Source organism: Bos indicus, chromosome 19 (genome assembly GCF_029378745.1).
Source record: "Bos indicus isolate NIAB-ARS_2022 breed Sahiwal x Tharparkar chromosome 19, NIAB-ARS_B.indTharparkar_mat_pri_1.0, whole genome shotgun sequence".
NCBI classification, from domain to species: domain Eukaryota; kingdom Metazoa; phylum Chordata; class Mammalia; order Artiodactyla; family Bovidae; genus Bos; species Bos indicus.
The window spans coordinates 40,803,177-40,824,816 of NC_091778.1; the positions used below are offsets into that span (position 1 = coordinate 40,803,177).

General features: G+C 47.7%; 1 protein-coding gene across 1 annotated transcript in view; it reads right to left on the reverse strand.

Annotated features, from left to right (window-relative positions):
* Positions 1 to 13,810: 13,810 nt before the first annotated feature.
* The window catches only part of PLXDC1 (plexin domain containing 1), a 66,515-nt gene continuing 58,685 nt past the window's right edge, over positions 13,811 to 21,640 (reverse strand). The window contains exons 12-14 of the mRNA XM_019981976.2: positions 19,396 to 19,431; positions 16,456 to 16,616; positions 13,811 to 15,132 (exon numbers count right to left, since the gene is read on the reverse strand). Of these exons, the coding sequence (XP_019837535.2) occupies positions 15,013 to 15,132; positions 16,456 to 16,616; positions 19,396 to 19,431 (317 nt within the window). The 3' untranslated portion in view covers positions 13,811 to 15,012. The remainder of the gene's footprint in view (positions 15,133 to 16,455; positions 16,617 to 19,395; positions 19,432 to 21,640) is intronic.

Sequence of the window (21,640 nt, forward strand, 5' to 3'; positions counted from 1 at the left end):
GGGCGAGGGATAAATTAGGAGTTGGGATTAGTAGATACAAATGGCTATAAATAAATATATATGTGTATACATACACACATATATATAGATATATATGTGTATATATACATATATATAGATAGATAGATATAAAGACTTTATTTTCTTGGGCTCCAATATCACTGCAGATGGTGGTGACTGCAGCCATGAAATTAAAAGACACTTGCTTCTTGGAAGAAAAGCTATGAGAAACCTAGACAGCATATTAAAAAGCAGAGATATCACTTTGCCAGCAAAGGTCTACATAGTCAAAGCTATGGCTTTTCCCATAGTCATGTATGGATGTGACAAAGTGAAAGTCGCTCAGTTGTGTCTGACTCTTTGTGACCCCATGGACTGTATAGTCCATGGAGTTCTCCAGGCCAGAATACTGGAGTGGGTAGCCTTTCCCTTCTCCAGGGGATCTTCCCAACCCAGGGATCAAACCCAGGTCTCTGCATTGCAGGTGGAGTCTTTACCAACTGAGCCACCAGGGGAGCCCATGGATGTGAGAGTTGGACCATAAAGAAGGTTGAGTCCCAGAGAATTGATGCTTTGGAATTGCGGTGTGGAGAAGACTCTTGAGAGTCCCTTGGACAGCAAGGAGATCCAACCAGTCAATTCTAAAGGAAATCAACCCTGAATATTCACTGGAAGGACTGATGCTGAAGCTGAAGTGCCAATACTTTGGGTACCTGATGCAAAGAGCCAACTCATTGGAAAGACTCTTGACAGTACCTTGGACTGCAAGATTAAACCAGTCAATCTTAAAGGTAATCAACCCTGAATATGCTTTGGAAGAGCTGAAGCTCCAATACTTTGGCCACCCGATGCAAAGAGCCAACTCCTTGGAAAAGCCCCTGATGCTGAGTAATGCTGGGAAAAATTGAGAGCAGGAGGAGAAGGGGACAACAGAGGATGAGATGGTTGTATGGCATCACTGACTCAATGGACATGAGTTTGAGCAAACTCCAGGAGCTGGTGAAGGACAGGGAAGCCTGGTGTGCTGCCATTCACAGGGTCACAGAGAGTCAGGTATGACTGAGTGACTGAACAACAACAACATATATAAAGTAGACAACCAACAAGGTCCTACTGTATAGCATTATATTCACTATCTTGTAATAACCTATAATGGAAAAGAATATGAAAAAGAATATGCATTGTATATATATGTATAAATGAATCACTTTACTATACACCAGAAACTAACACAACATTGTAAATCAACTATACTTAAATTGGGGTTCCCTGGTGGCTCAGACAGTAAAGAATCTGCCTGCAGTGCAGGAGACCTGGGTTCTTAAATTAAAAAAAGGAAAATATAATGAGCATCTCATATGTAATTTAAAATTTTCTAGAAGCCACATTAAAAAAGTGAAATTGATTTTACTAATTTATTTAACCCAACATATACAGAACATTATAATGTTAACATGTAGTCAAGATAAAAATTATTAATGTGATTTGTTTACAATAATTTTTTTGGTACTAAATTTTTAAAAATCCAGAGTTCAGATTGAATCAGCTACATTTTAAGTTCTCAGTAGTCACATGTAGGTAGTGGCTATCATACTGAACAGTGCAACTCTAAGTCTTCCATCTGGGGGTTCCCCTGATGGCTCGGTGTAAAGAATCTGCCTGCCAATGCAGGAGACATGGCTTCTATCCCTGGTCTGGGAAGGTCCCTCATCCTGTGGAGCAACTACACCCACAGTTCAGTTCAGTTCAGTTCAGTCACTCAGTTGTGTCCAACTCTTTGAGGCCCCATGGACAGCAGCACACCAGGCTTCCCTGTCCATCACCAACTCCCGGAGCTTGTTCAAACTCATGTCCATCAAGTCCGTGATGCCATCCAACCATCTCATCCTCTGTTGTCCCCTTCAATCTTGCCCAGCATCAGGGTCTTTTCCAGTGAGTCAGTTCTTTGCATCAGGTGGCCAAAGTATTGGAGCTTCAGCTTCAGCATCAGTCCTTCCAATGAATATTCAGGATTGACTTCCTTTAGGATTGACTGGTTTGATCTCCTTGCAGCCCGAGGGACTCTCAAGAGTCTTCTCCAACACCACAGTTCAAAAGCATCAGTTCTTCCATGTTCAGATTTCTTTATGGTCCAACTTTCACATCCATACATGATTACAGGAAAAACCACAGCTTTGACTATAGGGACCTTTATTGGCAAAGTAATCTCTCTGTTTTTTAATATGCCTCCTAGGTTGGTCATAGCTTTTCTTCCAAGGAGCAAAGCATCTTTTAATTTCTTGGCTGCATCTATACAGCCTGTGGTCTAGGGCCCACGAGCCGCAACTGCTGAGCCCACGTGCCACAACAGGAAAAGTCACTGCAATGAGAAACCCGTGCATCGCAATTAGAGAATAGCCCCTGTTCACCGCAACTAGAGAAAAGTCTGAGCAATGAAGACCCAGCACAGCCAAATAAAACATACATGAATATTTTAAAAATTATTTTAAATCTTCCATCTTATTTCTCCTTTGAGCTACTCTAACTCTGAGAGTTTAGTCTGCTTACCAATTTGAAAGAATGTGAAAGTCGTTCAGTCGTGTCCAACTCTTTGCGACCCCATGGACTATACAATCCAGGGAGTTCTCCAGGCCAGAATACTGGAGTGGGTAGCCCTTCCCTTCTCCAGGGGATCTTCCCAACCCAGGGATCAAACCCAGGTATCCCGCATTGCAGGCGGATTCTTTACCAACTGAGCCACCAGGGAAGCTTACTAATTTAGGCCATAAATATAAATTAGATTGTATTGTTTTCTGTCTTGAAGCATCTCATCTTCTCTCTGATGGACTCTACAGTGAGTACCACAAAGGCAAATAGCTCCTGTATTCTCTCTCTCTCTCTTTTTTTTTTTTTTGGTAGGGAATGATATGCTACGAAGCTTGCAGGCTCTTAGTTTCCCAACTAGGGTAGAAATGGGGCTCTGGTGGTGAGAGTACCGAGTCCTAACCACTGGACTGCCAAGGAACTCCCTATATTTTGTATTTCTAAACTCCTGTTTTACTGGGCTCAGGTTGATGCCTAAAAAGTGCACTTTGATTGGTATCCTTAGGAATTCAACAGTAAGTGAAGTCACTGGCTTCTTTTCTACTTTCTGGCCGAAATGCCTATGAGATGCTTAGTATTGCCTGGACCATGAATGATACTCCATTAACATTAGCTGTCATTCGTAACTTATTAATGGTGGAGGTGAAGCTCTAATGTGATCTTCCTTTCAGAGGCAGTGGGACCTGGGAAAATTATTCAGTGTTCTGAGCTTCGGTTTCTTTTATCCTTAGTAGGAGATGCGGGTTTCCACCCTGCCAATCTCAAAGGAGAACTACGATGCTCAGATGAGATACCATACTGAGAAAGAGTTTTGAAAGCCAAGAAGGCCTGTCAATATCACCTATGATTATACTAGTACTGAACTCGGCATCTTGCTTGGTGTTGGGCTGGGAGTAAGGACAGAATGAGATTTCCCTAGTGGCTCAGAGGGTAACGTGTCTGCCTACACTGCGGGGGACCCAGGTTCCATCCCTGGGTGGGGAAGATCCTCTGGAGAAGGAAAGGGCAACCCACTCCAGTACTGTTGCCTGGAAAATGCCTTGGACGGAGGAGCCTGGTAGGCTACAGTCCATGGGGTCTCAAAGAGTCTGACACGACTGAGCGACTTGGCCTCAAGGACAGGATAGGGGTCCAGATGGTCCTCGAGGCATATGACTTGAACGGGTGAAAGTGTTCTGAAAGCTGTAAAGCCCTAAGGGAGCTATCTTTTTATTATGAGTGAGAGTGGAGGCGGGAGAGGGAGCCCCCGTTATGCCAAACTGGTGAGGAGCTTTGTTTTACTAGAGCATAGGGAAGTACAAGTGCTGTGAGAGCTGCATTCATTTAGGTTCCTGTAATTGCAGGTTGTCAGATCTACAGCCTGTAAAGAAAGAACGATGGAACTAACAGAAATCACTGTGGTAGATATTTCTTTAACTATCACCTCCAAGTAAAAGAACCAGGAGAAACCTTAGAGAAGGCTCATGGGAGCTTTTATGCTTCTCTGAGCCCTGAGAGGCATAACGACTCCCTCAAAGGGACTTTTCAATAAATCTTCATAAACACAGGAAAGGGGATATTCCTTTGTAGCCTTTTGGTGTTTAACTCTGATCCCCTAGGGCCATGAACCCTTCCATGCTTCCCACTCTGCTTGGGTGTTTCTACCGCAAAAAGCGATTTTACCCAGAAATTGAGAATCAGATTACAAAGACCCGGCCTGGAAGGAGTTTGTTCCAGAAACGCCTCTGGCACTTTGCTCTGCATTTTGTGTCCTTTTCTAATGCAGCGGGCTGCCTGTGAGACTTGTACTTGGGTGCTGAGGACTGAGAGCTAATTTGTGCCTTTTCTCCCAAATAACCAGAAACTGGCAGACCCAGCCCTGGGTCCTATATGAGTGGGAAGTGCTTCTGTGTCCAATGACCTGTTGTCCTGATTCTGGGATTGCCGGGCACTTCGACGTCTCCCCTTATGAAGGAGAGGAAGCTAGTAATCAGAGGAATGAGGATTCTAAATTTGGGTTTTCTGATTGTTCTGTGGACCTGAAGGAGAGCCACATTTGGGCTTATCTTGGCCTCACTTTGAAAAAACACTAAAGGCTTTTCACTCTTTTCCATCAAAATATCCATGATTTCCTAAGTGAGGAAGAGTTTCTGGTTAAGAGAAATTCCTCTCCTTCTACATGCATCTTTTTTACAAATATGCAAAGTATTTGCACTTATTGCAAATAAGTGCAAGTATGCACTTATTGTGGGTGCTTTATTAAATGTTTTTAAAAAGAAATTGCAACAATTAATCTGATTTACGTTGAAAAGGAAATAGAAAAGCTAAAAAAGAAAGGAAAAGGAAATGGAAAAGCCAGCCCAGTGCCTCATCCAGTCTACTTAAAAAAAGTCAGCCTTGAGTACTGAGACCTTCCTTCAAAATTATTCACTGAGGGAAGTTTCTAAGGTTTGATTTCTGCAGTATTCCTTTCTCATATTCCCCTTTTTCCCTTAAAGGACATGAAAATGAGCTTTTGAATATAATTATAGAAAGCTTAGAATGATGAGTTTCAATGCCTGTTTCCTTGAAAGAAACCAGAGCCACCTATTACATGGGTGTCTGTTGATGTCTGTCCCCATCTCCGGGGAAAGTGGGAGGCAGTCTGAGACGGATGCTTTCTGAGCAGATTAACCAGCAGAGCATTTCCTTCTGTAGCAGTGATGCTCAAACATACAGACAGCAAGAAGCACCAGAAAATCCATCCACTGCCCTGGATAATAGATGGTGTTGCATTCAGTAACTAACAAGTGAAAAAGAAGCCAAGACTTTTGGAGCACTAACTGAGTGCTATGCTTGGCTCCAAACACTGAAATGTTTAACCCTCACAAAGCCTGAGGAGGCAGGTTCTATTTCACATATATATGTATGTTGTTCAGTCACTAAGTCATGTCCTACTCTCTGCAACCCCATGGACTGCAGCATGCCAGGCTTCCCTGTCCTTTGCTGTCTCCCAGAGTTTGCGCAAATTCATGTCCTTTGGGTCGGTGATTCTATGAAACCATCTCATCCTCTAGGGGCTTCCCTCATATCTCAGTTGGTAAAGAATATGCCTGCAATGCAGGAGACCCCAGTTTGATTCCTGGGTCAGGAAGATCCCCTGGAGAAGGGATAGGCTACCCACTCCAGCATTCTTGGGCTTCCCTTGTGGCTCAACTGGTAAAGAATCCACCTGCAATGCGGGAAACCTGGGTTTGATCCCTGGGTTGGGAAGATCTTCTGGAGAAGTGAAAGGCTACCCACTCCAGTATTCTGGCCTGAGAATTTCATGGACTATAGTCACATGGTCACAAAGAGCTGGACATGACTAAGTGACTTTCACTTTCATTTTCATCTCATCCTCTGCCACCCTCTTCTCCTTTTGCCTTCAATCTTTCCCAGTATCAGAGTCTTCATGGACCAGAGCCTTGTCATGGCAAAGGGGTTTGTGTAAATTAATGAAGCCTCATAAGGCATGCTGTGCAGGGCCACCCAAGACAGACAGGTCATAGTGAAGAGTTCTGACAAAATGCAGCCCCCTGGAGAAGGAAATGGCAATTCATTCCAGTATTCTTGCCTGGGAAATCCCATGGACAGAGGAGCCTGGTGGGTTATAGTCTGTAGGGTTGCAAAAGTCAGGCACAACTTAGCAACTAAACCACCAAGAGGCTCTTTAGTTTCTCTTCAGTCTGCCATTAGAGTGATATCATGTGCGTATCTGAGGTTGTTGATATTTCTCCCAGCAGTCTTGATTCCAGCTTGGGATTCATCCAGCCTGGCATTTTGCATGATGTACTCTGCATAGAAGTTAAATAAACAGGGTGACAATATACAGTCTTGTCCTACTCCTTTCCCAATTTTGAACCAGTTAGTTGTTCCACGTAAGGTTCTAACTGTTGCTTCTTGACCCACATACAGGTTTCTCAGGAGACAGGTAGGTGGTCTGCTCTAAATATATATATATATATATATATGTATTTATTAATTTGGCTTCACTGAGTCTTGGTTGTGGCATGTGGGATCTTCAGTCTTCACTGTGGCACGTGGGACACTTTTTTTAGTTGTGGAGTGCAGGATATTTTGTTGAGGCATGTGGGATCCAGTTCCCTGCTGCCGCTGCTACTAAGTCACTTCAGTCGTGTCCGACTCTGTGCGACCCCATAGACGGGAGCCAGGGATCAAACCTGGGCCTCCTACGTTGGGAGCATAGAGTCTCATCCACTGGACCACCAGGGAAGTCCGTGGTGCTGCTCTTTTCATCTCTTCCATTTAACCAAAGCAGCAAGTATGCAGAGACATTGAGCAACTCTGTGAGGTCACAGAGATGGTATGTGGCATTACCAGGATTCAGCTCAGGCCTGGTAGCATCAGAGCCACCTACCCTCCATACATGCTGGAGAACCAGCAGGGGCAGCTCTCTCACTTCCTGTGTGGTCTTGGGTGTGACTCTTGACTTTCCTGAAGCTTCAGTTTTCCATCTATGAAACTCAGGGATTGAGGGACTGGACAAGAGAGTCATTTTTACAATCTGGGCTCTTACAAATGAGAAAACATCAGGTAAGAGTCTCTTAGATGTGTGGCCCAAGGATGGGAAGGGCACCCCAAGAGGGTTCATTTCTACAGGGCAAAAGACTAGCCACCCGGTCTGTGGGGTCTCAGAGATTTAAAACTTCCACTTGAAACTAGGCAGTGGTGCTTCTTCCCACCCAATTTCACTTCCTGGCTGGGAAATGAGTCTTCTGTGGAGGACAGGGTCCACGGTGCCTTTGATAGAGGATGGGTCAAGGTGTTAAGGGTAGGAGAGTGGGCATACCTTGGCCTCAGGAACCAAAGCTGAGGGCCAAAGGCCAACTGACTTCTAGTTACCCTTGCCAAGTTCTAGATACCTTGCCTGAGTGACCTCATTGGTGACCCTGAGCAAATTCCCTCATGCTCTGACCCTCAGTGGCCTCCTAGGTAACGTAGATATCGCAGTAGCATTGGCCCATAGGTGATGATGCAAATAACTCTCATAAAACACTGCCTGGAACACAGTACCGAGCAAATGTGAGATGTCACCTGTGTGATCATCATCTCAAAAGTACATAGACCAGGGTCTTGGTAAGTAAGCTTTGCTTATGCCTGGTTTTGTTGGGTTGGTTCCTCCTTCACAGTGAGGGAGGGCTGAGTGCTTGTCTCTGGAGGCAGAAGGAATTGTGAGCACAGAGGGCTTGGGGAGAAGAACTCTGTATGTCGGGCTACTCAAGATGGCCATTCTCTTGCTCTCTGCACATCTTCTGCCCAACCAGTGTCTGCTTCACCTCTATCTTACCCACACAACTGACCTCTCTATGTGCTTGCCCCTGGCCCTAGCGAGTCATCATTCTTGTCAAAGGGGCAATGAGGAGCATGCCCCACTACTGGTTTCTGTGGTAACTAATGAGCCCACCTGATGTCAATCCCTTATAACTGGTAAACTCCCCTTCCCCTTGGGAAGTAGTGAAGAGTACCACCATGTCCTGCCCACTGCCATCTGCTGCACACAGTAGGGTGTCACCCCAGGACCTTGCTTCAGACATGTAAGCTCCCCATTCATGAAACCATTGATAACTCTGATGCTGACTCTGGGCTCTTTCTCCCGTCTTGAAGTTGGGCGGCACAGGCCTCAGAGGCCTGTGGGGTACAGCCCAACAAGCCCCATGGAACACAGAGGGGTGTCTGCAGCTCTGGAGGTGGGAGCGAAGCTGGGGCCGGCTGCCCTTTTGAACTTGAGGGGGCGAGATTGGAATTATTAACACATACCATTCCTTGGGGGTGGGGGCAGTAAGAACAAAAGATCACCACTAGACCCTTGCCTCCACTGTGCCTGTTAGTTAAGACCAGCAAAACTGTGCATTCAAAATGGGGTCTAGGGGACTTCCCTGGTGGTCATTGGCTAAGACTCAGTGCTCCCATTGCAGGGCGCCTGGGTTCAATCCCTGGTCAGGGAACTAGATCCTACATTCACAACTAAAGATCCTACATGCCACAACTAAGACCTGGTCAGTCAAATAAATAAATAAAAATTTAAAAATAAAAACTTTAAAAAAACCAAATGGGGTCTAAACTGAGAGATGGCAAGATGGATCAATGGAGGAGAGATGGGATCTGTTATTTTTTTAAGGCTTTTCAGACTTCTCGCCACTGGTTATAGTGAGTCTTATACCTTTTGGATACCCCATGTGGTACAGTCACTTTCTGAATAGAAAAATGTGAAAAGGAAAGACTGAAGCTGGAAAGGAAGTTTCTCACCCAAGACTGGGAACGTATGATGAGATTTTATTGGCCTACATTCAGAAGTTTCTTTGTGCTTTTAGCTTTGTGGAAAACTGGGTATGATTCAGCCACCTCTAGGGACCAAATGTAAAAATGTTTTATGAACATCAGAAAAACCATTCCCTGAAGAATTTCTTTGGTGTCAGCAGTTAAAGTAAGGATTCTCCTTCTCCTCCCATTTCCCTTCTCTCCAGCCCCAAGGGGACAGTGAAGTAATCAATTGTCTTCCATTCAAAAAAATAAGCCCCAGGGCAGGCCTTGTGTTCTGCAAAACTTTAAGGACAGTTTTTCCAAATCTTCCTGAGGGAGTGTTACTGGAGTGGGGGATCCGGATGAGGAGGCAAGAACAGTGAGTCTTGGACTGTGTAAATAAATAGCTGATAAGCTCACAGTTTCAGGAGCTAAGAGTGCTTGTCCTTGTTCTGCATCTTTTTAAGACTCTTATAAGCCCAGGACGGCTCTGTTTATCTTTATTTATTTATTTGGCTGCTCCGAGTCTTACTTGTCGCATCTGGGATCTTTGGTTACAGCATGTGGGATCTAGTTCCCTGACCAGGGATCGAACCCCAGCCTCCCTGTATTGACAGCACAGAGTCTTAACCACTGGACCACCAGGGAAGTCCCTGCTCCCCAATTAAACTGTGGGCACATAGCTCTGGCACTGTCCCACCCTAGAGGAACAACCCTAGATGGTAAACCCAAAGTCCTGGGTTTGGGAATTCTCTCAACTACTGGGTGACCTTGGGCAAGCCACTTAATGATGCCTGGCACACAGTAGGTGCTTAATAAGTATGGAGAGAATGAGTAAATAAACAAGGAAACCACCTGAGTCTCAATTTCCTCATCTGAGAGATGGGGAAATAATGCCTCCGCAACAGGTTGTGATCATGTCAGTAAAATTGCCTCCTAGAAATGCTTCTCAAATGTTCATGCATTTCACCTGAGTCACCTCAGCAGCTGGTCAATTGCAGATTCTGACTCAGTAGGTCAGGGTGGGTAGGTCTGAATTCTGCATTACCAGCTAACCCCCAGGGGATGCCTGTATGGCCCACGCTTTAATGCTTTACAGGCGCTTGAGATTGTTAACATCTCCTCAACCAATGGGTTCAGGATAGACTAACCACTGTCCCAGTGGGTTCTTGATCGAGTGGTTTCCCGGGACACAGGACTCTCAGTGTTAAAGTCAGAAAGTCTCAGGCAAACTAGAACAAGTTGGTCACTTTATTAAGCATAATGGAAACCAAAGAGATGCTTCCATTCAAGCTGCTTGTGAATTGGAAAGAACAAGACTGGATGAGCGTATTTGCTAAGGAGAGGAAGACATCCTCTCCTTAGATCATTAGTCCTCCCACTTCTTATTTTGCAGAGGCCCAGGGAAGTTGGGTGCCTTGGCCAACAACACACAGCTTCTCAGGGGTGGGGCAGGGGCCAAAGCTCCCGCCTTCTGAAGCACTGTGGAGTAACCCAGGGCTTTCTCATCAATCCACATCGCCTTCTCCAATACACTCCTCTTTATTTGGCAAACACAGCATGCTTATTTATAAGCTGGCTTGTTCGGAGCCTGAAATTTGGCATAGCTGAGTTTGGCTGTGAGGAGTTCAAATTTTTCCTCTTTCTGTTTTGATTTGCTTAACCATGTTTTGTGAGCAAAATCGAGAATAAAAACACGGCAAAGCTGCTAAGGCGGTTCAAATGCAAAATCTCCAGAAATGTGGCAGCATCAACTTAGCAGATTTATTTTCTGTCTCTAGATAGTAGATTAGAAACCCCCGTAGTTTACTTCCAGGGACTTACAAACCTCTAATAAATAAATAGCTAGAATCTCTTTCCAGGCTGTTTCTCTTTGAGGTGGGGCAGGAGTTTGGGAAGAACATGACTGCTTGGCAGATTGCTGGAGGCTCTTCCTATGCTTCTAAGGGTAGGTCCTCAGAGAAGGCGGCAGTCATCAGGACTAAGGGCTGTGTGGTGACTTGCAGAATGTCATTCAAAATCTTTTTGCACTTAATTTTGCACATGGCAGAAGTTATAAAAGAATGTTGCCTTTTATTTTTAACACTGGGAATCTGTGCAAAGAATTCTCAAGCTAAATATGTGAATAGATTGCATTTAAAACAGGTAGGCTTCCCAGGTAGAGCCAGTGGTCATGAATCCATTTGCCAGTGCAGGAGACGCAGGAGATGTGGGTTTGATCCCTGGGTTGGGAAGATATCCTAGAGGGGGAAATGGCAACCCACTCCAGTAGCCTTGCCTGGGAAATCTCACGAACAGAGGAGCCTAGCAAGTTGCAGTCTATGGGGTCCCAAAGAGTCAGATGCGACTAAGCACGCGCGCGCGCGCGCACACACACACACACACACACACACACACACACACATGCGCGCGTGCGCGCGCACACACATACTCACACACGCACGCGCGTGCGCGCGCACACACGGTTCCCTCATATCCCAAATCCTTTGAATTGTGCTTTAAGCTCAGGTGTCTTTTTGTTTCGAGGGGGGGCACCTGGGGGAGGGGAGAACGGGAGATGGGAGAGACAGAGAAAGAGGCTGACTTGATTTGTGACTTTACCTGATGTGGGGAATCTGGATGTGGCTCCTGATCAGTGCTTTGTGCAAATCTGCTCCAGCACCCAGAGAAGACAGTCTCAGCTCTATAAGTGAACAGCTCAAGTGAATACTCTGCTTTTCACATAGTGTGGTTGACTGAGCTTTTCCCACTGTCTTAGCACATCAAGCTACAGGCTGAGCATGGCTATAAGCTGCATCCAACGTTTCTAGCAATTTTACATATACGTATGTGTGTGTTTGTATAAATAGATATACATACACAGGGGCTCCATTACACAGGAGAGTCCTGGAAAAACACACAAGTTAAAAAAATTGTTTCCATAGGCCCATCGAGAACCTCTAACAGTGAAAAAAGGACATTTTCAACCTCAGGCTCCAGGCTGAGACCTGAAGACATGAAGAGGCAGTCTCCAGAGTCAGGGGCCTGCTGGTGTGAGTGGGTGGTGACACCTGATTGAGGCAGGAGGGAGATGGTGTCCAGCTTGGAAACCCCATCTGCTCCACCTGGGGCATTCCCGGGTACTGGAATTGCTGGCTGGGCTTATATGCATTCATGTTCTAGAATCAGAAACCCCCAAGGACCTTATTGGACAAATCCACAAATGTAAGGGCGGCTGATTACAGGGGAATTAAGTTGTGCTCACACCCTGATCCAGGGACTCCCCCCTCACACTTGGCCTCTGCATTTTTCTTCTCTTTTTCTTTCTTTTTCTTTTGTGGCTTGTGAGATTTTAGTTCCCTGACCGGCCACCTCAGTGGAAGCAGAATCCTAACCTCTGGACTGTTATCAGATTTCCTTCTCATTTTCTTGTTGGCTCTCTTAAGAGTTCTGATGTAAAACAGAGCCTCCCAGAGAACTCCTGATTTCTGGGTACCACACAGACAGCTGTTTCACGGGGTTGAAGCTTTCTGTCAGTGATGAGCTTTCATGGACCCATCCAACCCCTCTCCAGTGGGCTCACTGTGAGGATCCCCAAAGGCACCATGTAGGGAAGGATCTGCTGAGCACCTGCTCTCCTGGGTGATTTTGTCTGCCTGTGGGTCAGAGAGGCCTGGAAGTCTGCAAGCTATCTGTGGTTGATGGTGCGCAAAAGTACTCTTTTGCTGGTTGACCATGAAACCGCTATGTCTCTTTCTGGTCATTCACTCTGCAGCTACCCAGTGAACCCCCCCTAAACCTTGGAGTTAAACTCTCGGGTCTGAGAGATGCTTGATCTCGTGAGAGAGCCTAAGGACAGGTGAGAACCAGCATTAATTCTGTGAGCTGCTGGCTGTTTCTTGGGAGCGCTTTGTTTTGACTTGAGGCGCTCTGAATGGCCAGGGACCTCTCTGAATGACACGTCTTTAGTTCTTTTTTGCTGTTAACAAACCAGGCTACCTGCTGACAAACAGCTCCACTGCCCTCACCACCGTCATCCCGGGGGCCAGCGAGGCTTGCTCTGACTGGCCCGAGGTGTCTCGTGCTTTCTGTCTCCACCTGCAGTGTTCCTAGTAGAGGCCTCAGCACATCACTGCCCATTTTTTCATCCTCAGTCTTCTTTCCCTTCAGGAATCAGCATGATCGGAAGAGCCCCCGTTAGGAAGAAGCGTGCTGGAGTTTGGGAGTGGGACCTGTGATGCTGTGCGCTGCATCTTATCACAGCTGGAACTCCCTCACTGGCTGTTTTAGACACACAAAGGTCACAGATTCTCTGCTGGTCAGCCAAGGGCAAAAATCACCCTCCTGCCAGCCAGCAGTGCTGGGATCCCTGAGTATTTCAGTGTCTGGCTGTGATTCTCTCATTAGGAGGGCTCTGTTTCATACCTTCAGAAGCTTAAAAAGAACTCTTTCCTCTTTGTTGCATTATCTTTTTACTTTCTCAAATTTGGATACAATTTCTCAAAATCATAGCTCTTCCTTGCCTGGCTTATGAAGGATACCTATGGAAAGCAGAGGTTCAGCATGTTTCCCACTCCAATGGTTATTAGCATACTCACCAAGGATAAACCATGGAGCATCTGCAAGACCATCAGTCCAGTGTTGGTATGTGCCTGGTTATTTGCAGACTCCCTAACCCCCCCTTCAGGAGGCTTTGTACATCAGCTTCTTTCTTTGGCAGCATGCTGGTGATATGCATAAACGGACATGACTGAGGACGGTGGAGGGCTTCCCAGGTGGCTCAGTGGTAAAGAATCTGCCTCCCAATGCAGGACACATGAGTTTGCTCCCTGGGTTGGGAAGATCCCCTGGAGAAGGAAATGGCAACCCACTCTAGTATTCTTGCCTGGGAAATTCCATGGACCCAGGAGCCTGGTGGGCTACAGTCCATGGGGTCACACACAGTCTGACACAGCTTAGTGATTAAACAACAACAAAGGACAGTGGAGACTGTGATTTACTGTTTATTTGCTGCTGATATATATATATATTTTTTTACTTTGAATGAGGGTGAACTATAGGTTTTCATTTGAAATGCTCTTCAGAAGCAACACCAACTCATCTCTGGGACAGAACTCAAAACCAGATTGGGTTTGGGAGTCTAAACTCTCTGCCCCAAGAATTTCTGGCAGATATAAAGTCCTTCCTTTCTGCATCAGCTTCCTCTGTCCCAATTGTTCTAGAGGTTTGGCTTTTCAACAGAATCCAACTGAAGTTCCCTGTTGGGTATGTTTCAAGAAGCTTCTCCCCACCTTATTTCTCTTTAATGGCTATACAATTCCAGCTCAGAGGAGGCAAAGTATTGATCAGGCAGGCCCTGCCTTTGGAGGTACTGACTGGCACTGACGGAAGACCAGGCCAGTGAAGACAATGGACACCCAACCGTGCCGCTGGAATGAAGAGCCCACTTGGTAGATGTGGCCGCGCACAGCACGGCTCACCTGGTGGGCTGGGCTGCCGTTGGATAAAGCCCGTGACATGGGCCACACACATGTTCAAGGTAGAAACTAACTGATTCTCAGCAGATAGGGCAAGTTGGGGGAGTGAAGCCTAAAAATGCAATCTGCCCACAAGTTCTCTCTCCTCTCCTTTGGCTTGCTTCGGATGCCAGCATGCCAATCAGCGTCTTGCCGAAAGCACTGGGAGCAGCCGTACCTGTGTGTAACAGATGGTGAGAACTCCTTCTCCAGACTTCTAGACCACAGAAGCTGGGGCAAAATACACTGAATCCATAGCCATGAGGACCCGCTCTTGAGTCTATGGACCCTGGAATGTGGCGGCCACAATCAAGAGCTTGGTTCTCTTTGTCGTACACAGGGGCATTAGGTGATGGGAGCAGGGCATCTGTCCATCTCCAGGTGGGAAGGGACCTCGGAGGCAGCTCCAGAGTAGACCACTGAGAGACTCAGAAGGGGAGACCTCTGGCACTGATGATTGCTACTGGTAATTGTGGCTTTTCTGCCCCTGCTTCAATATCCGGGGTGTGATGGCCAAACTGTAGTGCTGGCATTGCAGACCACGGGCTCGTTTTCCCAGCCAGGGTGTGTTCAGAGGAGGCCAAGAAAAGTCATTTCTCTGCTTTGCTTTGACTCGTGTGTTTTGAGGTCCCCGGGTCTTCCTTTGTACCCTTCCAAGGGAGACCTGGCGCTCTCAGCACTGCTCCGCCTCCACGAAGCCCTCCTTCTCATGCCCTGAGGGCTCAACCTCTGTGTAGGTGGAGTGGCTGGGGTGGTTGCAGAACTTCATGGCCGGCCAGTGGTGAGGTCTCCGCTGCAGGGGCACAGACACAGAGTGAGTGGGGGGCGATACCACCCACTGGGGACCCTCCCCACCCTCTCCCCTTCACCCAGGGGGACAGCTCTGAGCACTTTTCAAGGGCTCTTGGGGACTACTGTGTGTGAGCCAGGTGAAGTGTAGAAGGCTCCCGGCTGTGATCCTCGGCACATTGGGAAACCCGCTGGGAGCCCCAGGAGTTGGGAAGGAGGTTATCTGATGCTTTGCCATGTGGACTGCACGACACAAGGTGAAAAACTCAGCAATACACGGAGTGGAGCCCTAAGACTTCAGAAAGTGAGGAAATGGGTAAGAGATGGAATGATCTGGGAGGTTCTGGAAATGCCAAGATAACCCTCTAGACAGGACAGGTCCTGCATCAGAGGTGGGGAGCTGAAGAAAATGCAGATTCCCAGGTCTCAGGCCTTCCTGTCTGCATCCCTGTGGCTGGGGATCTGCAGGTTCCCTGGGTGAAACCAGGTAGGTCTTAGCCTTGGCAGGTCTTAGTGTTAACCTACCAATGACTGGTTAGAATTCATAAGAAACAGGTGGCATTGAACCAGAGGGGAGGGAACCACCCAGGCCTCTGGGTGATGAGGTCAAGGGGCGTGTGACCCACGTGGAGGGTTGTGGACCTAGAGGCCACCCTGCTAGGGGATTCAGAGAGCTGGTCAGTCACCACGGGTCGGGGGTGGGCAGGGGCTCCTGAGCTCTGCGGCTCACAGTGAAGGAGCCCAGGCCTTACTTCCCATGCTGCACGTCAGGCTGGCTCTTCTGAATTCTGAGATGTTCAAAACTGCAGCATCCTCAATGAAAGCTCCCAGACAGAGCGACTCTTATGATTACTGTGGCCTGTCAAATCTAATCAAAAACGCACACAGCAGGCCAAGAGGCAAAGACCTCAGTTTCATTATGGCTTTGGCTAATCCCCAGGCCTTGGAATTTGGGTGTGAGAAACCATAAATCACTGGGGATGGTCACATAACCACTCGAGGGCATATGAGGCATCTGTGGTTTTCTCTCCTTCCTCTGGGGATGGTCACTGTTCTGATTTCACAAATGGTGGAGCCAAAGCAGAGGCCATGCGATAGGACAAGCAGGCCAGAGGAGTCCTGAGGGGCAAGCCCTGGGGGTTAGGGACTCAGAGAGCGCCTGCTAGTGGGAGGTATGCCCGGATGGAATCGATGAAGCCCCTCAAGTGGGAACAGGAGCCTGGTGTGAGGTGGGTGAGGGATGAAATGAGGAGAGATAGGGACTGAATGGCTGGGGAATGCTGACGCAGATGGGGATGGCAGAGCGGTCGCCCCACCCCGCACAGACCTCGATGAAGAAGAGGGCAGCGTTGGAGGTGGGGTGGCCATTGATGTAGATCCCAGCCAGGATAATGGAAGCCACGAGGAGGACGGCCAGCACAATGCCCACGATGGTGCCCAGGTGCACGGGGGACCCCGTCGTCTTGGGGGCCAGGTTGTTCTGAAGGCCTGCGAAGAGACCATTAGGTCAGGGGATTGAGGAAGGGGGGCCGTGGAGTCCCGGGTTCTGACAAAAGCCCAGAGATGAAGGCCAACAGAACCTTCAGATCTACTCATCAAATACATGAAGGGGTGGGTCGGGTGGAACTATAATGAGCGTGACATTAACTTTGTTCTTAGCACACTTCAGGCAGTTTTCCAAAATCACTTAAAAGTTGCCCACATGTCTCCTAGGGATCATAAAAGCTCTCTCTAATACCCATCCCATATAGGTCCTTTTAAGGAGTTCACAAAGGGCATGTGATGGTTGAGAGATCTGCTGGTTGTGGGGTCTGGAGTCTGGCTGTCTGGTTTCAAATACAGACTCTGCTACTTACTAGCTGTGTAATCTTGGGCATCTTATTTAACTTCTGTGTGTCTCGGTCATCATTTCTGTAGAACAGGATAATAATGATAACTACCCAATAGGATTACAGTGAGGATTAAAATGAAATAATTCATGTTAACTGCTGAGGAGCACAGTCAGTCTCTGGGACAACTTCAATAAGTGTAGCTATTACGAGAGCCAAATGACCACATTTTTACCTGTCACTGTCCACTACCAGACTGTGACCTCCTGGAGGGCAGAGACAGTGTCTTATTCACCTCAGTGTCCTCAACTCTTAGAAAAATGGCAGACCCATCAGAGGAACTCAATAAAAGAAATGAACTAGGTCCTCTAAGGGCTAATAAACCAGCAAACACTCTCTGAGAACATTGCAAGCATTTGAAATACAGCCCAAGGAGAAGGCTGAGTATTTTCCATAGACTATGGAGCTGGAAGCACATCCAGCCCAACCCTTTCTCGTACAGCTGAAGGAATGGAAATACAGAGGGGTAAAGGGATTCGTCCAAGGACACAGTCAGTGCCAGTCACTAAGAAGCCTCAGTTCAATTCAGTTCATTCGCTCAGTCATGTCTGACTCATTGCGACCCTATGGACTACAGCACACCAGGATGTCTATCACCAACTCCTGGAGCTTGCTCAAACTCATGTTCATCGAGTCGGTGATGCTAAGAAGCCTAGTTCGCTAATATTACCTGTGGTGGCTTTTTGCTGCTTCTCCTTATCCTAAAAGGATGTGGGGCTAATGACATACAGAAGATGGAGCAGCATGCGAGCAACAGAAATATTGAAGTCTGTTTTACTTCGCTGGTGGGTGTGATGGGAATCAACAAAGGGTGGGGATTTTTAATAAAATGTTGCATACATCCAAAGTCATTGTGTTCCCCATCCCCTTTTCTCTGCAAGAGAAAAAAGCTTAGGAGAGAAACTACACTGGGGCACTGCCAGGGTATCTGCCAAGAACTGGAGGAGTGGAGAGGACACACCCCGAGCTGGCCTCTCCTGACCTGGCCATCAGCCCGCAGCCTTCAGTGACCCTGATGATCTGAGGGCAGGGCTTGGGCTGATGAGCACACGATGTGGAATAACGTGGCTCAGAGGCCCCTGCCTCCCCTCAGCCCAATGGACACAGATGCACACTCACACCTGGTGCCCACAGAGGAGCAATGGCTCCTCCTCTGGTGGGAGAAACCATCTAGCTGTCTAACAGTCCCTCCTCTCCTGCTGGAGCCAGGTTAACAGTCTCCCAGCCCCTGGAGCTGGAAGACTCTTCCATCTCCTCTTTGTGGTAGTTGCAGCAAGGGCTTAAGCTGGCTCTGGGCAAAGGCCAGGGGAGATGGCCGCCCGCGCCCCCACATCAGCAGAGAGGAGATTATCCCCCCAGGCAGTCCTGGGATCAGGGACCCTACCTTCTTAAGCTGTGTAAAATTGTGGTGGACAAGTTTTGTGTCCTCTCTGCCAACCCATGTTGGGAATTAAAGGCAACTTTATTAGGGCAAACACTGATCAAAGCCGCCTGCCCTGGCCAGACCCCATAGTGCCCACGTGGCTGAGTTATCTTAAACTGGAGGTTCCGGCAAGGAACGCGGAACTAACAAGCTACCACCAATTGGAAGAATTCGGGAAAAGTCAAAAGGAGAGAGGAGACTCCAGTTCATGCACCCTACCAACCTCCCAGAATCCTGGCTGGAATCCATCTTGGCTGATGCACATTACACCAGGAAGGACCCTGAGGCAGAATGACTGGCCAGAGACAACCCAGAAACTAACACCATCGCCATAAAACCAGAGACTGCAAAGCACAGGGCAGAGTAGTCCTCCTGAGTTCCCTTACCCTGCTGCTTTTCACCCGGGCTCCCCTTCCCAGTAAAATCTCTTGCTTTGTCAGCCTGTGTATCTCCACGAACAATTCATTTCAGAGTGTTAGACAAGAGCTCACTCTTGGGCCCTGGAAGGGGTCCCCCTTCCTGCAACAACTTTAACGAGAGAATCTACTCTCCACCCATCACTGGTTGGGAGGCCCCTTGGGGACAGAGGCCAGGGCCACAGGTCCGTGGCCATGCCTGCCCTAGCTCATCCTCTCCTCTGCCTCTCACTCCTTTCAGGGCAGTGAATACTCAAGAGCACCATGGTCAGAAGAACTGCAGGAGGTTCCCACCCGAGATGAGAAATGTCTAGATGTAGATTTGCTTTTTCAGCCTCGGGAGTGTGTGCCCAGAAGCTCCCGCCCACGTCCCGCACCTTCCCACTGAGCAGGAGGTTGGAGAAGCCCAGGCTGCTGCTGTTTCCCCCTCCCCAACTCAGGGAGTAAAAGCAAAGAGGCCAGGTGAAGGCTGCACCCTCTGGGGGGTGAGTCCAAGAGGCAGCGGTGTGATGAAGAGGGGCAGGTGTCTCTGTACTCACCATCTCCTCCTGCGTAGGGATTCACCTTGGTGTCATCTTCAAATGGAAAGGAGAGAAGGTGCAAGGTTAGCAGAATCACAATGGCCTTTGTCCCGTTAGGATTGGATGAGACTTTAGGGAGGTTCAGTTCAGCCCTTCATTCTGAAGGCTAGGAAACTGAAGCCGAGAGAGGGGAGGTGACTTGCTCAAAGTCACATAGCAGTCTAAAGGTCAAAGGCCACAGACAAGCCAACTTTTCCCAGTGTTTATTCATTCAACAAATACTTATTGAGTGATTGCTGGGAGTTGAGTCCAGGAGTAAGTACTGTGGATAGATGTGATCTCTGCCCTCAGGGAGGTCAAGCGGTGGGGGTGGGGGGTGGGGAATGGAGGGACAATGAAAACTGTCCACACAAAGGCAGTCAAGAAGGCAGGATAAGATACAGGGCTGAGATAGAGTCCCATATAGGCGGTGTGGCAAAGGCTGGAGTCAGCAAGAACTTGGCCAGTAGAGACATAAAAAGCAGTTCAGTGCAGCTGGAGGGCAGACAGGCTGTGAGTAGGGGGTGATGAGAGTGAGTGAGGCTGGGGGTGGGGGTGGACAGCGGCCTGAAAAGCCAAATTCGGGGCCTTTCACAGTATCCTAGGGGGCAGCAGGAAAGGGAGGAAGGATTTGAGGTGGGGTGTGTGTGAGTCACGAGATCAAATCTGCTTGAAGACCCCCGGGGTACAATGCGGGAGACAGATTTCCAGGCCAACAGACTCCCTCTACACCTCAAGGAGTGTACCCTGAAGCCTCCTAAATAAGTTCCAATAGTTGACCCTTCCTGTGGAGAAAGGACAGCAAAAATTCCACATCAGGAGAATATTCTAGATGACTAGAGATCACTGCTTCAAGCATCAAACATTAAATGAATGGAACCTTCCACAATGTAGGACCTGCAACCTGCTCTGCGTCCTTTCTCCCCCTCCACCATCCTCCTCATTCAAAGGGGAGCTTCCACTGACTCCCCTTTGATTACAGATGTTCAAGACCCTTGGCAGTTTGTCCCAGCCTTCTCTTCTCCTGTCACTTGGGTCAACTCAATAGCACTTGTTACAGTGGGTGTAACAAGCTACGCAAGGCTCTCCAGACCTCGGGGTCTTCTCAGATCTCTGAATCGCTGCATATTCTGTTCCTCCTACAGGACATGCCCTTCCTCCCCTTCACCACTCCTCTTTCAAAAGTCCCACTCCTGAAATGCCTCTTGCAGGGCTGAGGCTAGGGAGACACAAGTGAAACAGGGTCTGATTCTGTCTTTTTAAAAATTTTTTGATATTTTGTTCACCATGGAGTTCTTGGCATCACTTTTGATTTTTGCAAATATTGCATGAAAAGATTATTTCTCTTAATTATTGCTTTTGTGTGTGTGTGTATGCCTCCTTAACTTTTATATCTGCACTGAATGTGTCACTTACCTTAGCCTAGTCCTGGTCCCAGCCCTGTCACTTCCCAGAGGACAGATGGGTATGTCCTCCCCTGTGTCCCACGGCATTTGATCTGTTTCTGGAGCATCTTGGGTCCCCTGGTTTCCATAGACTATGAGCCTCTCAGCAACCAACCGTTTCACGCTCCCAGTACTTGAATATAATACCCTGTTCTGCTATACATGTCCAATAAATCTTCAAATATCAAAAAATCACACTAGATAGTGGAAGAACAAACCATAAGACAGTTTAAAAATAGTACCCCATAGCGGAAAGGGGCTTCCCTGGTGGCTCAGATGGTAAAGAATCTGCCTGCAAAGGAGACCCTGGTTCGATCCCTGGGTTGGGAAGATCCCCTGGAAAAGGGAATGGCAACTCACTCCTCTTTCCTCCAGTATTCTTGCCTGGGAAATCCCATGGACAGACGAGCCTGGCAGGCTACAGCTTATGGGGTCACAAAGAGTTGGACACGACTAAGCAACTAACACTTTCACTTCATTTTCACAGGGAAAATGGGGAATAGAATGGAGGAAGAAAACAAGAAACTAAGCTTCTTTGGATATAGTTGCTTTTGTAGATTTGACTTGGGAATCATTTAACTGTTTATCATGTATCGTCATCGTTGTTCAGTCGCTAAGTCGTGTCCGACTCTTTGCGACCCCATGGACCGCAGCACGTCAGGCCTCCCTGTCCCTCACTATCTCCTGGAGGTTGCCCAAGTTCAAGTCCATTGAATCAGTGAGGCTATTCAGTGATGCTAATTTCATCCTCTGCTGCTCTCTTCTCCTTTTGCCTTCAA